General features: G+C 43.2%; 1 protein-coding gene across 4 annotated transcripts; it reads right to left on the bottom strand.

Moving 5' to 3' along the window:
* Positions 1–1,370: 1,370 nt before the first annotated feature.
* LOC119169380 (uncharacterized) lies at positions 1,371–11,505 on the bottom strand. 4 transcript variants are annotated; one of them, XM_075881688.1, is made up of 6 exons: positions 11,066–11,505; positions 10,740–10,985; positions 9,441–9,537; positions 8,724–8,834; positions 8,145–8,228; positions 1,371–7,215 (listed from the first exon to the last, which is right to left on the bottom strand). In XM_075881688.1, the coding sequence occupies exons 3-6, from the start codon at positions 9,532–9,534 to the stop codon at positions 6,920–6,922; spliced, it is 585 nt and encodes a 194-aa protein (XP_075737803.1). In that variant the 5' UTR covers positions 9,535–9,537; positions 10,740–10,985; positions 11,066–11,505; the 3' UTR covers positions 1,371–6,919. The 4 variants fall into 4 exon arrangements, with proteins under 4 accessions (XP_075737803.1, XP_075737801.1, XP_075737804.1 ...); XM_075881686.1 differs by having other exon boundaries at positions 9,441–9,534; XM_075881689.1 differs by lacking the exon at positions 8,145–8,228 and having other exon boundaries at positions 9,441–9,534.
* Between the last annotated feature and the right edge of the window lie 222 nt (positions 11,506–11,727).

The following is an 11,727-nucleotide window of genomic DNA, read 5'->3' as shown; positions in this document are numbered from 1 at the left end:
CCACCCATCCACGCTAGCGCGGGTGCGGTGCTTGCACCTATAGCCCGATCTTTGGGAGGTTGCCCGATATGACAAATTCTTGAGCCGCTAGACACCAATGGCTAAGGTACCCTTTATTGGCTGCTGTGCTTCGCTTTAGGCATCTTCTTCATAATTTACCTTGATGAGATCAGCTCCTGTGTCATCCCTTCTCTCTGCACATAACAGTATGTTAAAAACAAAGTAGTGCACAACTGTCTGGCACTAGGCATGTAGCTTATGCCTTTCTTCATGACTTATCTTCTGATGAACGGGTGATTATTTCTACACTGTTATCTTCTGTCTTTTTAAGTGTTATGTGTTCTGGTTTAAGTGCAGTTGTTCTCTAGTGGTGTCTGTTCTTCAACGAGTGTTTAGAAGATGCCTCTGACATTCCAAAAATAACAAAACTTGCTCGTTGTGCCAACAGAACCTAACAGCTACTCATGTCTGCATTTTCCCATTAGTCTATTGTAAGATGGTCTGTTGAAGGCCGCAATCAAGTTTGGTGAACTACATGTGTGTGTGTGTATGCACATGACAAGGTAATCATGGTGGTGTTATCGGGTCGCTCCACACCTAAAAATCTCCAACTTTTTTTATGAACCACGATGTAATAAAAATACGGGGATGAGAGTCAGACACCTTGCTATGTGGAAGGAGTGAAAGCAACTACCTGTAGCAGCACCCTCTGCCGATGCTCGTGCTCTAAACCCATTTTTATTTATTTGCAACACACCTTAAATGTATTTAGAGCAAACTTTTATGCCCATTTTGCAAAATATGCAGGTATATATATCCATTTTGATGCACATAACTGGGCAATAATGGTCAAATATTTTGCAAAGGTTGCTTGTGCTAAGTCTGCGAAGTAGCGAGTGCCAAAAATGAGACACCCTATCAAAATTACGCACACGCAGAGTTTCACACTGATGGCACGCTTAATTATGCTTGTTGAGTGCTTCTGATGGGACTTTGTACACGACTTTGAAGACTTCTGTTGTGTCTGTTTCAGCATATCTTGTTCACGCATACCCAACACACATAAAAAGGCCCTTAAAATACTTTGTGCCTTTTAGGTTATGCATTTTTAGGATTTGTGGTTACATTGATGTATAATTTGATGGGATGTTTGCAGTTGCATAGATGTATATCTGTTTGGTGCTGAAAGATGTGTATACTTTATGCAGGTTTCTGCAGCTGTGTGAAAATGAAGGATTGTTCAGTATTTCACCCAGTGTCGATGTTTTGAAATGGCATACAGTAGTCTGGAGTAGAAAAATCATGGCCTAGGGTAAAGGCTCATTGCTCACTCAAAGTCGCAAAGTGTGCATGAAATTGTGACATAAACCTGGTGAAAAAAATATTTGGTTTTATTTTGTTTCACATATTTCATTACTAAAGTCACTACTCCGCTGGGGCACTCAAGCTTTCCAAAGCATCTTTGTAAAATTTCAGGTACAACAAGCATCACAGAATGTATCACATGAGACCACAAAATGAAAACTATTTTAGCCCAGCCAGAAACTTTGATCTACAAAGTGAAAGCAAGAGGCAACATCTGAACAAGAGCTGGCTAAGCAATGTAAATATACATGAGTTTATTGTCTATCACATAATTAACCGACTAGATTTATTGAGAAGTAGCTCGGGGACATTCAAGATCTTAAGTACATGTAACAAATTTCCGGTACATCTTGTATCACAATAATATATCATGATAGCCCCTGCAATGAAGACACTTTCTGCACAGCCAAAAAATTTCATCTAGCTTTTGACCAAGCTGGGTATGCACAACACCTTAAAAGAAATAGCCAAAGCACAATGCATTTCGTAGCTTGAATGCGTGTCAACCACTACCATAAGAAAACAAACTATGAACAAACTTGGCACAATTTACCACCAGCATGGCCAGAAAATATATATCTCAACAAAAATTGGAAACACCGTTGCAGTGGCTAATATTCATGGACACGTGCACCTCGACTACAACAGAGGCCGACGAAAGGCCAAAGCGGAGGCTTTGATTTGTTTTTTGCATGCTTGTTGACGTGACGGAGTATTGTAATAGTGACAAGGGTCACAATTACACTGCTGTAAGAATAGACAGGTTTCAAAGCTGAAATTTCAGGCAGCATACGCATGGAACAATCAGAAATAGCAGATGAAGTAGCCATATTGTTGCAGGAAAAAAACATGCACACGAGTGCAGAGTTGGTGTTTTGACAGTATTTGTAGTGATTGCGCAGGGTGTGATCAGTCTGGTCAATTTCCTCCAATCTAAGTGAGCTTTCTCGTTATTTTTAGTGCAACATCATCCTCCCGGCAAGTGTAGCTCCATCCGGGTACAAATCATGGAGCATTAGTGAAGGCGAAGTATATATGGTTTGAGCCTGGCGACATGAACATCACTATCGACGTGACGGAGCAAAAACCCGTCAGCTGGTGGTATTTCGTATACCATGTCACAAAATTGGCGTAAGGTCTTGTACGGACCAGAATGACAAGAGAGCAGTTTTTCCGCTGAGCTAACACGGCACGAGGGCGTCCAGAGCAGTACAAGAAAACCAAGAGACAATTGTGTCTTTGTGCTGATGATCGTAGCGTCGCTTTTGAGAAGGTTGCGAGGTCTTGACGAGCGACCTCTCAAGCATGGACGGCCGAAGTGATTGCATCGTGGGCGTAATTGGTCGTTGAGAATATAACACCAGAAGGTAGGAATGTGTAGAACGGCAAGACAGAGCCGCAGCCATACAAAAAAAAGAATGGGGAAAATCGAGCGGTTTCGTGACAGGACGAATTGTAAGCAAAATGATTGTACAGTAAAGCGGTGGACAAAGTGATGGGGATTGTCGGAAACGTACATGGCCAGCATATCAGTTAGGAGTGTGGTTTAGTCGCTCAGTGAGCCCCTTCCTTTGATGGTGGTATGCGGTAGCAATCTTGTGTTCAGAAGCTCAAAAGCGGAAAGGGCCATCGTTGACCTTTGACAATAAGTAACGGCCACGATCCGTTAGTAACTGTGGAAGGGTGCTGTGGTGTAGAGTAACATCGGGGAGTAGAAAGTCCACAACATCTGCTGCACAGCTGGTCGGCATTGCTTGTGCGATGGCGTATCTTGCTGCATAATCTGTCACAATGGCAATCCACCTGTAGCGAGAAAGGAAGACGGCACTGCGGCCAACGTGGTCGTGTCAAACTCGCTGCTTTATTCGATTGCCGAAGTGGAGCGGCGGCGGTTGCCACGCCAAAACCGCCAGGCGCGTGAGCTTGTTCTAATCCTCACGCAGCTCGAGCTAGCATCAGCTGCGCGAGAGGCGCGGCGCGGTGATCGAGAGATGACAATGATAATCATGCGTATAGCCCCCCCCCCCCCCAGCGCTTTGCGTGATTAGAAGTGTATATAACAAAGAAAGAGACTATACACGTGAACGACAATCCGCAAGGTGTCCGTTTGAGAAGTCCAGTTTGTCAACATGTACTGATCATCGAGAAGCAGTGGGTCTCTGGTGGGCGACACTGGGAGTTGCGCAGTGGACGAAGAAGTAAGCGTTCGGTCGCTGTGTTTGCAACACAAGTGGGTGACAAGATGACCAGCTGGGGCCAGCTGGGAGCGCACAGGGTGTCGCAAAGAGCATTGCAGGTAGAGGTGCGTTCAGGGTGAGATGAGGGCGAGTGTACAAAAGTCGATTTGGCCCCTGCACGCGAAGCAAGAACTCAGTAGGAGGCATGTCATGTGATCCAGCAGATGTGAATTCTGGAGAAGGCTCTGTGGGCGTACCTTGACTTGGGGAAGCACCTTCAGTAGTCGGTGCACGTGGGGGCGTCTTCTACCTTGTGGTCATAGTCAGATGCAGGAGTGGATGGGGACAAAGAGTGGTGCATGAGCGGCGAACGTGTCCGATGACCTGGCGAAGACGGGGAGTGGTAAGATTTTGCGAGAAATTGATCTGGTTGACGATAGTGATCTGGTTCGGCGTGAAGGGCGAGAATGTATGATCATCGAGCAGCAGGTGGTAGCGACTGGCATAACCGTTGACGCTTGGTTTGCCATTGTCGCTGACTAAGACATTGGCTGTCGGTTTTCCAGGGTGGCGGCAAGCACATGACGTTTACTGCAAAGCTCCATCGTGGTACCCAGCACATTCACCAAATGTTGCGGGAAGAGTGCAGAGGCACACGAGTGCATAGTTGGTATATTGACAATAATTTCAGCAGTTGTCCAGGGGGTGACGAGTCGTGTCATCTGCTTCCAATCTGAGCGAGCTTCTTCGTTCTCTATATTGCAACAATATTCCACTGGCCCTAAAAAATCAGGTATGCAAAGTTGTCTAATGCAAATCCGAAACAGCAATAAAAAAACTACGCTAAAAGCACGATTCCCAAGGAAGCCTTGGTCATTCTGGCAAAAGCGGGCAGATCCCTAAACGTGAGCTCGACCATCTTGTAGTTCCCCACTCACATCACCAACGGAACGTGATATCCTCCCAAATAAAAACAAGACTACACACTTGATGGCCAGATACATGCTGCGCTGAACACGGACATGCCTCTCGTATAATAAGGAACATACCTCATGTATAAGGATAGGATCACTAGCTATAATGAGAAAAACAAAAGCATATGTTAACACAAGAAGGATATTCCCACTGCTTAGTCCCAAACAAAACAGCAGACAGGCCATTTTCTGGGGGTAACTCTAGATGAACAACTTCCCTAATCCAGTCCGTCTAAGATGGATATATTCGAACAACCATCAGGACGACATGTAAAATTCGTACCAGAAAGGACGTGCAACACTCTAACACATATTATAGGGTTGTAGTTATGTTGCCAGAATGCTTGCAGTTACTCTGGAGACCCTTTCATTGAGGTTGGCTACTGCTCTGCACATCTCAAACTTTGGCGTCTAAATGTGAGCAGTCCAGCAAGCTCACGAGGCGGCTTTGAGGCAAAGCTTAGACGTTTCCCCGTGCGAGACCAAGCCAATATTGCATTAAACCTTGATAGACATTCGATAAAGTTGTATCCATAATGAAAAAATTGGAAGCGCAAACCAACGGGACACAAGAGAAGAGACAAACAAGCCCGTTGTCCCGTTGGTTTGCGCTTCCAATTTTTTCATTATGAATTTGTACCAACTAGCCCGCCTGTCAACCCTTCTGAAAGTTGTATCCTTTGAACCATAAAGTGAGAGAAAGAGGCACCATCTGAATCTCGAGCTTGTGTCCCATAGCTAAAATGTCTCAGCCTGAAGTAAAATTAGGGAAACAACAAATTCAACAATGAAGAGGAGGCCGTAACTCAATGAAAGCATATATGCACCTGCAGGCATCATATGAGGTGGGTTAGAAAAGTATCCAAACTTTGGTGGAACAGCAAAAACGGGCATTATTGGAGCATTGTAAACCTAAAAACCCTCAAAGTAGTCCCCTTGGGACTCTAGAGACTGCTCTTAGAGGTGCTGCCATTGCCGGAAGCATTCTAGCACTGCTCCAGTCGCTCCCTCATTTTCCTTACAATGAAAAACCAATGAGAGCACTGTGCATACCTCACTCAAACACTGCATCCCAGCGACTGCCGAAATTGCCAGGCGGAAAAAAATTCACACGTGCACACGAAGGTTCAAAATCGGCTAATGCAAGCGCGCTTGTTCGAAATTCATGAAGTGCTTGCAAAAAAAAACAGAGAGGCAATGTATTGGCAACAGCAAGTGGCAAACGGGAGGCGCTATCTGCAGAGCTTGTTGAACAGCTAACAGCAAAGCATCATCAAGAGCAGCTGTTGCAGTTTTGTACAACCATAAAATTGTTCATAAAATATGCATAAACCTCCATGTAACAAAGTACAAAACATCACCGATACAAATCATCGCATTGAAGGTTCTTCGCATAAAAGTTGGTACTTCTATGGCGAAACTCTCTGCAGTGCTATTCAAATGATTATATGACTTCTGTGTTAGATTACCACACTGCATTTTTTTCTACTTCAACTCTTTCCAAAATTTAGAAAAATGTATTTCCCTTAAACTGTAGTGGCTGGTCTCTGTTGCACGGAAGATGACTTGACAAACGCTAAAACTACATGTTTTGACCACTGGCACTAGCAGATGTTTTAGTGTATTGCCTTCCTTTATCGATTTTTTTTATAAAGCGCATGGACATTCACGTGCTAAATAAAAATGAAACTTCACCCTTAATTTTCTCCACGAATAATTAATTTCCAACTGTGAAACATGGGGTTAGAGTTCTCAGAGTGCAGTTTGTCAACCTAAAACCAAGTCATTGCACCTCTTTAATGTTCACTCCAAGGAGCCATGACAAGCAATTTTCATAATCTGTATTATAAAAGTTGGTCCTTTGCTGTTGACAAATGAGCTGGTGAAATTTCAGCACATTTGGCTGAACGCTTAATTTATAATGAGGATTGTTATAAACACGCATGTGGCCGGGTAGCCTCACAACAGTACATGTGAACCATGACATAATAAGACACTTGCTTTGTGAGCGTATCTATTCCGCCCAACAACTGTTTCATGGTCAGTTGCGGTACAATGGAGCTACTTCAACTTTTGTATGCCTTGGAATTGAAAAATTGAAGAATTTGCACTGGCTGAAGTTCGGGAGAAGACAGATCTCCTGCATGAGACACATGACGACCCACACCCCATGGCAACATAATGGTAGCTGGCAGTGGGCGGAGTTTATAGCTGGAGACTTATATAGCTGACTTAGCAATTAGATATTATTTTTTAATGTCTGTTTTTCATACATTTACAGGCACAATGGACGCTCTACAATATTTAGCTGAGAATAGCAGTACGGAGGGTGACCTTGTCATGGCCCCGAATAAGTACTTAGTTATGGCGGACTTGGTTACATGGAGGTTTAAACGGATACATCTACTTATTTATGAATGACTTTATGATTTCAAGCTGCGCTTCTTGATAGCTCCTGTTGTGCCTGCGCTCCTCAGCTAGCGCCTCTAGCTCAAGCTCCTTTAGCTTGAATTTTGCCTCCTGCTCCACCTGCCTCTGTTGAAGCTCCATTTCTTTCAGCTTCATTTTCTCCTCATGGTGCTTTATCTCGAACCGGAGCCGGTCCTCTTCAAGTTGGAGGCGGCGGTTCTCGATTGCAGTGTCCCGATCAAAGCGGGCCTCAATGAGGGCATATGTTGCCTCAGCGTACCGCTGTGGACCTGCACAAATTTACAAAGAACAGTTAACTGTCTTAGATTTAAATGGATGAGCAAGTGCAACAGTTTACAAAGCACCATGATATTCTACTGAGCACACATGGTTCTTTTTAACTCAGTAGACTCTCAGTAAACTGAAATCTATTAAAGGGAATTGTTGCTTAAATGAAACAACTTCATTCAACACGGTTGCTTTCGTACTTAGATTCTCCACTTCTTTTTTTATCTCGGAGCTACTGTTAAATGGAAAACATTTTCTAGTCTCTTCACATTCCATTTAACGAGAGTCTACTGTACAGTACTATTGCAAAACACTAGACTTATTAAACACAGGCAGGTAAATACTGTAATAATAGTCAAGCTGCCTCTGTACACACAAAATTGCTTGCAACAAAATGTTGCATTTACTTAAAAAAGTATTGGGAGAAATCTTATAAGTTGTTTCTATGCATCAAATGAAAGGTCAAGCCCTCAAAACCAAGAAAGTTCACTTATACACTTGACTACACTTTAAAAAGCAAATGCAACACGTTTTTAAAAAGCTGGTTCTGTTTCATATACTGTATACTGACGTCGAGACACACTGTAGCCACATGAGTTGGCGACATGCTCACGCTAGATATGGTGATATGGTGACATTACACGGGCGTTCCATCATCTATTGCTATACACATATGGGCCTTTCCTGGCCAAGACTAAAGATGCGATAAAGCCATATACTTGGAGATTTTAGGGGACAGAGAAATAAGCTTTCTCAAAGAAAGATTTACTACACAATTAAACTGTTTTTTTTTTACTCTTGCCTTCAATAGCAAGCATCTTCATCTACAATTGTGTACCTGCATTTTGAATGATACTCTTGTTTTCTACAAGGCAAAATACAAGATACACTGATATGACCAAGCCTTTTTTTTTTTTTTTTTGTTACACACCTTGCAGAGGCACACGAGTGTTGGCCACCCATCTGGTTTCACCAGTGTGGGAATCAGGGGGGCTCCCATGCACAGTTGCATTGCCTGGTAGTCCAAGAGATCACAAGTAACCAAGTTCAGAAGGAGGCTGCTACTTCAGTCTAATGCACATAAAGCAGACTTATTCTCAAGGAGACAAAGCAAAGATATAAAAGCAGCAAGGGCAACTAAAAGAAGTGGATCCATGATGAAACTATGCAACTAGTTTTTGAACATACTGAAACTACTTACACTTATTGATACTTACTCTCTTATTAATTTATTATTGCATAGGACAAAAATATAGTACTGAAAAACAAAACAATGTCCTTCGCTGAGCTCATATTAATTTAATTAAGGATTTGGTGCAAATGTTAGCAACAGCTAAAATCTGACCCTGTATTTCTTTCATAGCACAAAATAGAATTTTTCAGGCCATCTTGAATGATTTCCTAGACTCAATAGCTGCACCTAAAGTCGCTTTTGTTGATGTTGAAAGCACTAATGACGAAAATCATTTGAGTCTGTAGGCATGCACCAACAAAACTAGGGATTACAAACCTGCAGCAGCAACATCTGAAGGACTAGATGTTGGAGTTTGAGCTCGACTGGGTGCAGCAGTTGTGATGCGGTCAGGTGCTGGGCATGAGGCCGTCCGGTTGTCTTCGAGTTCTGTACATCACAAGTGAACCAACTTAAGAGCTGTGCTGTGTGCTTTGAGCTTGAACCCAGCTTTCATTTCCAATACACATCGGCAATAACTCCTCTCATGCAGCAGCTCTTTTGATGAGAAATACAGGCTCTTCCTAGTGCCTTATTTACATGCTGGAGGCTAGGGCTCAATAGTGCCGGTGCAATTACTTGAAAAACCTTATTTTCTATGATCTCCCAGGTATAACATGGACCCAAAAAATGACAAACAACACAGGGTGATGCACAAGCTATCAACTAGCCCCTATTGCCGCCTTAGTAGCTTCAAAAACCCACTGCAAGGCTAAAAATGACAGGTAGGAGAAAAGAGAAAAATAATGAAAAGTAGTTTCAGGCCATGCTGAGAGGCCCACCTGACTGGAAATGACTATTTAGGACTATTTTAAGGGATCCATGGTGTTGCCATTTCTTCAGTGTGTTTGTGTACGTGCATTTTCCAGTCTTAAAATGAATTAACACCAACTATCCCAATTTTGCATGCTACAGCATCCACTAGTTTATGCAACAGTGTATTCAGCACGTGTGTAATGAAAAAATTTTAGTGTTTCTCACTGTATTTTCACTCACCACAGTCAGGCAGATCCATGTGAATCTCTATGTTCTCCGGCTCATACATTGAAGTAAGAAGTGTCTGAGCGAGCCTGTGACGTGCTTGCACCATCTGCTGGTCAGGAAGAAAACAAATTTTTATTGAGCTCTACTTAATATAGCCAGCAGAAATTTGATTTGTTATAACATAAGGGCTCTAAACTAAGGATTAAGAAACAAAAGAGAGGGAATACAAGTACTTATAGATAATGAGTAGGTTACACATAAATAAGAATAATTATAGAAAAATGGAGAACCATGCTAAAAAACATCTACGAACTCCAGCTGGACAATTATTTCAGGTACACTTATAAATAGTCTATTTCAGCCTTGTGCAAAGCTGTTGAAGGCAAAAGTGTCACCTAATTCCTTGAAAAAAAAAAAAATCATCACATTCACATGTTGCTTGATCTTTAAATCTAGCCAGTACCTCAGCCCAACAATCTGTCTGACATTGAATCCCACTGTTTGGTTCAGAAGAATGAAGTTGTTCTAATCTTTGCTAGACACTAAATGGCGTATCACAGCCTTCTTTGGTGAGACAGCTATTCCTCAACCTTTGGCAGAATAGTTCAAGCTCTGACCTAGTAAAATGTTATGTAACTGGTGAAATGATTATGTAACATAGAAAACAATTGCATATTCATAAGAATTTCATGTCTACTGCAGGATGAAGGCTTGCATGAAGATATTCCAATTCGCCCATGTTGTGCAAGCAGACTGCATGCCATGTCTATAGCATTGTCAATGTTGCCACTTGATATAACTCATGTTCAAGGTTCTCTGCGTGATTCTTTTCTGAACATGTGTGTGTTTGTGAGTAGACATATCTTTTTGCACATGTGATCCTTTTTTACATCACGGTAATCACCTGACATCAGAAGTAGCAAGCAAGGCAACCAAGCAAACATTTCCGGGAATCTTATTTAACATTGCTATATCTCTGTCTCCACCTATCTGGTAAATATACCACAGTGCCACACAAGTAGCACCTAAGTCATACAACAGGCCGCAAAGTGTGCTGCAAGCATGGCTGCTGCCTTCATATTTCACACAGAAAACTTCCAGAGGTTGTGCCTGCTATGATCGTGCAGAAAGCAAACGTTTACAAATATTTGTCCAGTTTGTTACTCTCTTCTTAACCTACTCAACCGGTGAAGCACTGTAGTATCATGCAATTGATCAAATGACACCACCTGTAAATTCAACGCAGGCCAAGTGTACGGCTCACTATCAGTTAGGTACGAGTAAGAATTGCGAAATCAGCACATTTCTTACCAGGCTCAACACCGTCCCCCGCTGTTAACTCCGCGTAGGCCGCCAGGGCATCTTCTTCCCTGTTGTCGACGCGACGTTTCGCTGGCGGTCGGGCGATCGAGTTTCTTGTGGCTCTTTTTTTGATGTCGTCGCGTTCAGCGAGCTGTCGTGCGGTTGACGGCGGTGGCGTGTAGCCGCACTCGCGCGCTGTCAGCCGCTTGCTGCAGGAGGTCCTCCAGTTCGGACTGCTCCTCTTCTGTACCGGAGCTATTGCGGAGCCAGTAATCACAATTTTTGTCAATGGGAAAGAACAGTACATAACAAAGTTCAATAAGAGACGCACTTACCTCTTAATTTTCTTCTTCTGATCTCGCAGAAAACGCAGGAGGATTAAGTTAAGCCTTTCCCTGACACTGCGAATGCTGAAGCATCTGCCGAGCACCTCGGAGAGCCGATCGGCTATCTGCAGCCACCTCGCAGGGTCAAGGAAAGGGTTTACATGTACTACCTCCTTTACTAGAGCGATGTCATCGCTGAGAGTAAATCGCTTGCGCCCGGACATCGATTCCGCTGATGACAGAGCGAATGTAAACAACGTGTTCGCCGTTGGCGCTTCTGCTTCGGCTTGTCTTGACTCGGTGGCTTGCTCCGGGCCGTGAACGTAAAGCCTATCCGGCGAGTAGTTTACGTTATGTAAAGGTTCACGTTCCGTAAAGACTCGCGCATGCGCAGATTCTATCCGGTATCCGGTAACACGGTAACGTAAAGAAGTATACGTACAAACTAAAACTCCCTATTTCATAAAGAGACTCGAGAATTAAAAGCCTCTCTGATTGCCGAAAGGTAACAGAATTCTTCGACCAGGTAACAGAATTCTTCGACCAATAAATTTATTTCCGCGAGTGATAAAGGATCACGTACGACATGAACAGTGTGTTTCTGCCTCCTTCCTTCTTGAAATATGACCGCGACAATTTTCATGGTACCTTAAAATACGCCGCCGCTGTTT

Source organism: Rhipicephalus microplus, chromosome X, assembly GCF_043290135.1.
Source record: "Rhipicephalus microplus isolate Deutch F79 chromosome X, USDA_Rmic, whole genome shotgun sequence".
Classification (NCBI taxonomy): Eukaryota; Metazoa; Arthropoda; class Arachnida; order Ixodida; family Ixodidae; genus Rhipicephalus; species Rhipicephalus microplus.
The sequence above is the reverse complement of the archived record's forward strand: the minus strand, read 5'-3'. Positions and strand labels throughout refer to the sequence as shown.

Bases quoted from the DNA above. Each gene is read 5' to 3' on its own strand.
- LOC119169380 (XM_075881688.1), bottom strand. From the start codon at position 9,534: ATGGTGCAAGCACGTCACAGGCTCGCTCAGACACTTCTTACTTCAATG. The intron at 8,835-9,440 runs GTGAGTGAAAAT...TGTGATGTACAG, and splicing joins CATGGATCTGCCTGACTGTG to AACTCGAAGACAACCGGACG. The intron at 8,229-8,723 runs GTTTGTAATCCC...TTGGACTACCAG, and splicing joins TTCAGATGTTGCTGCTGCAG to GCAATGCAACTGTGCATGGG.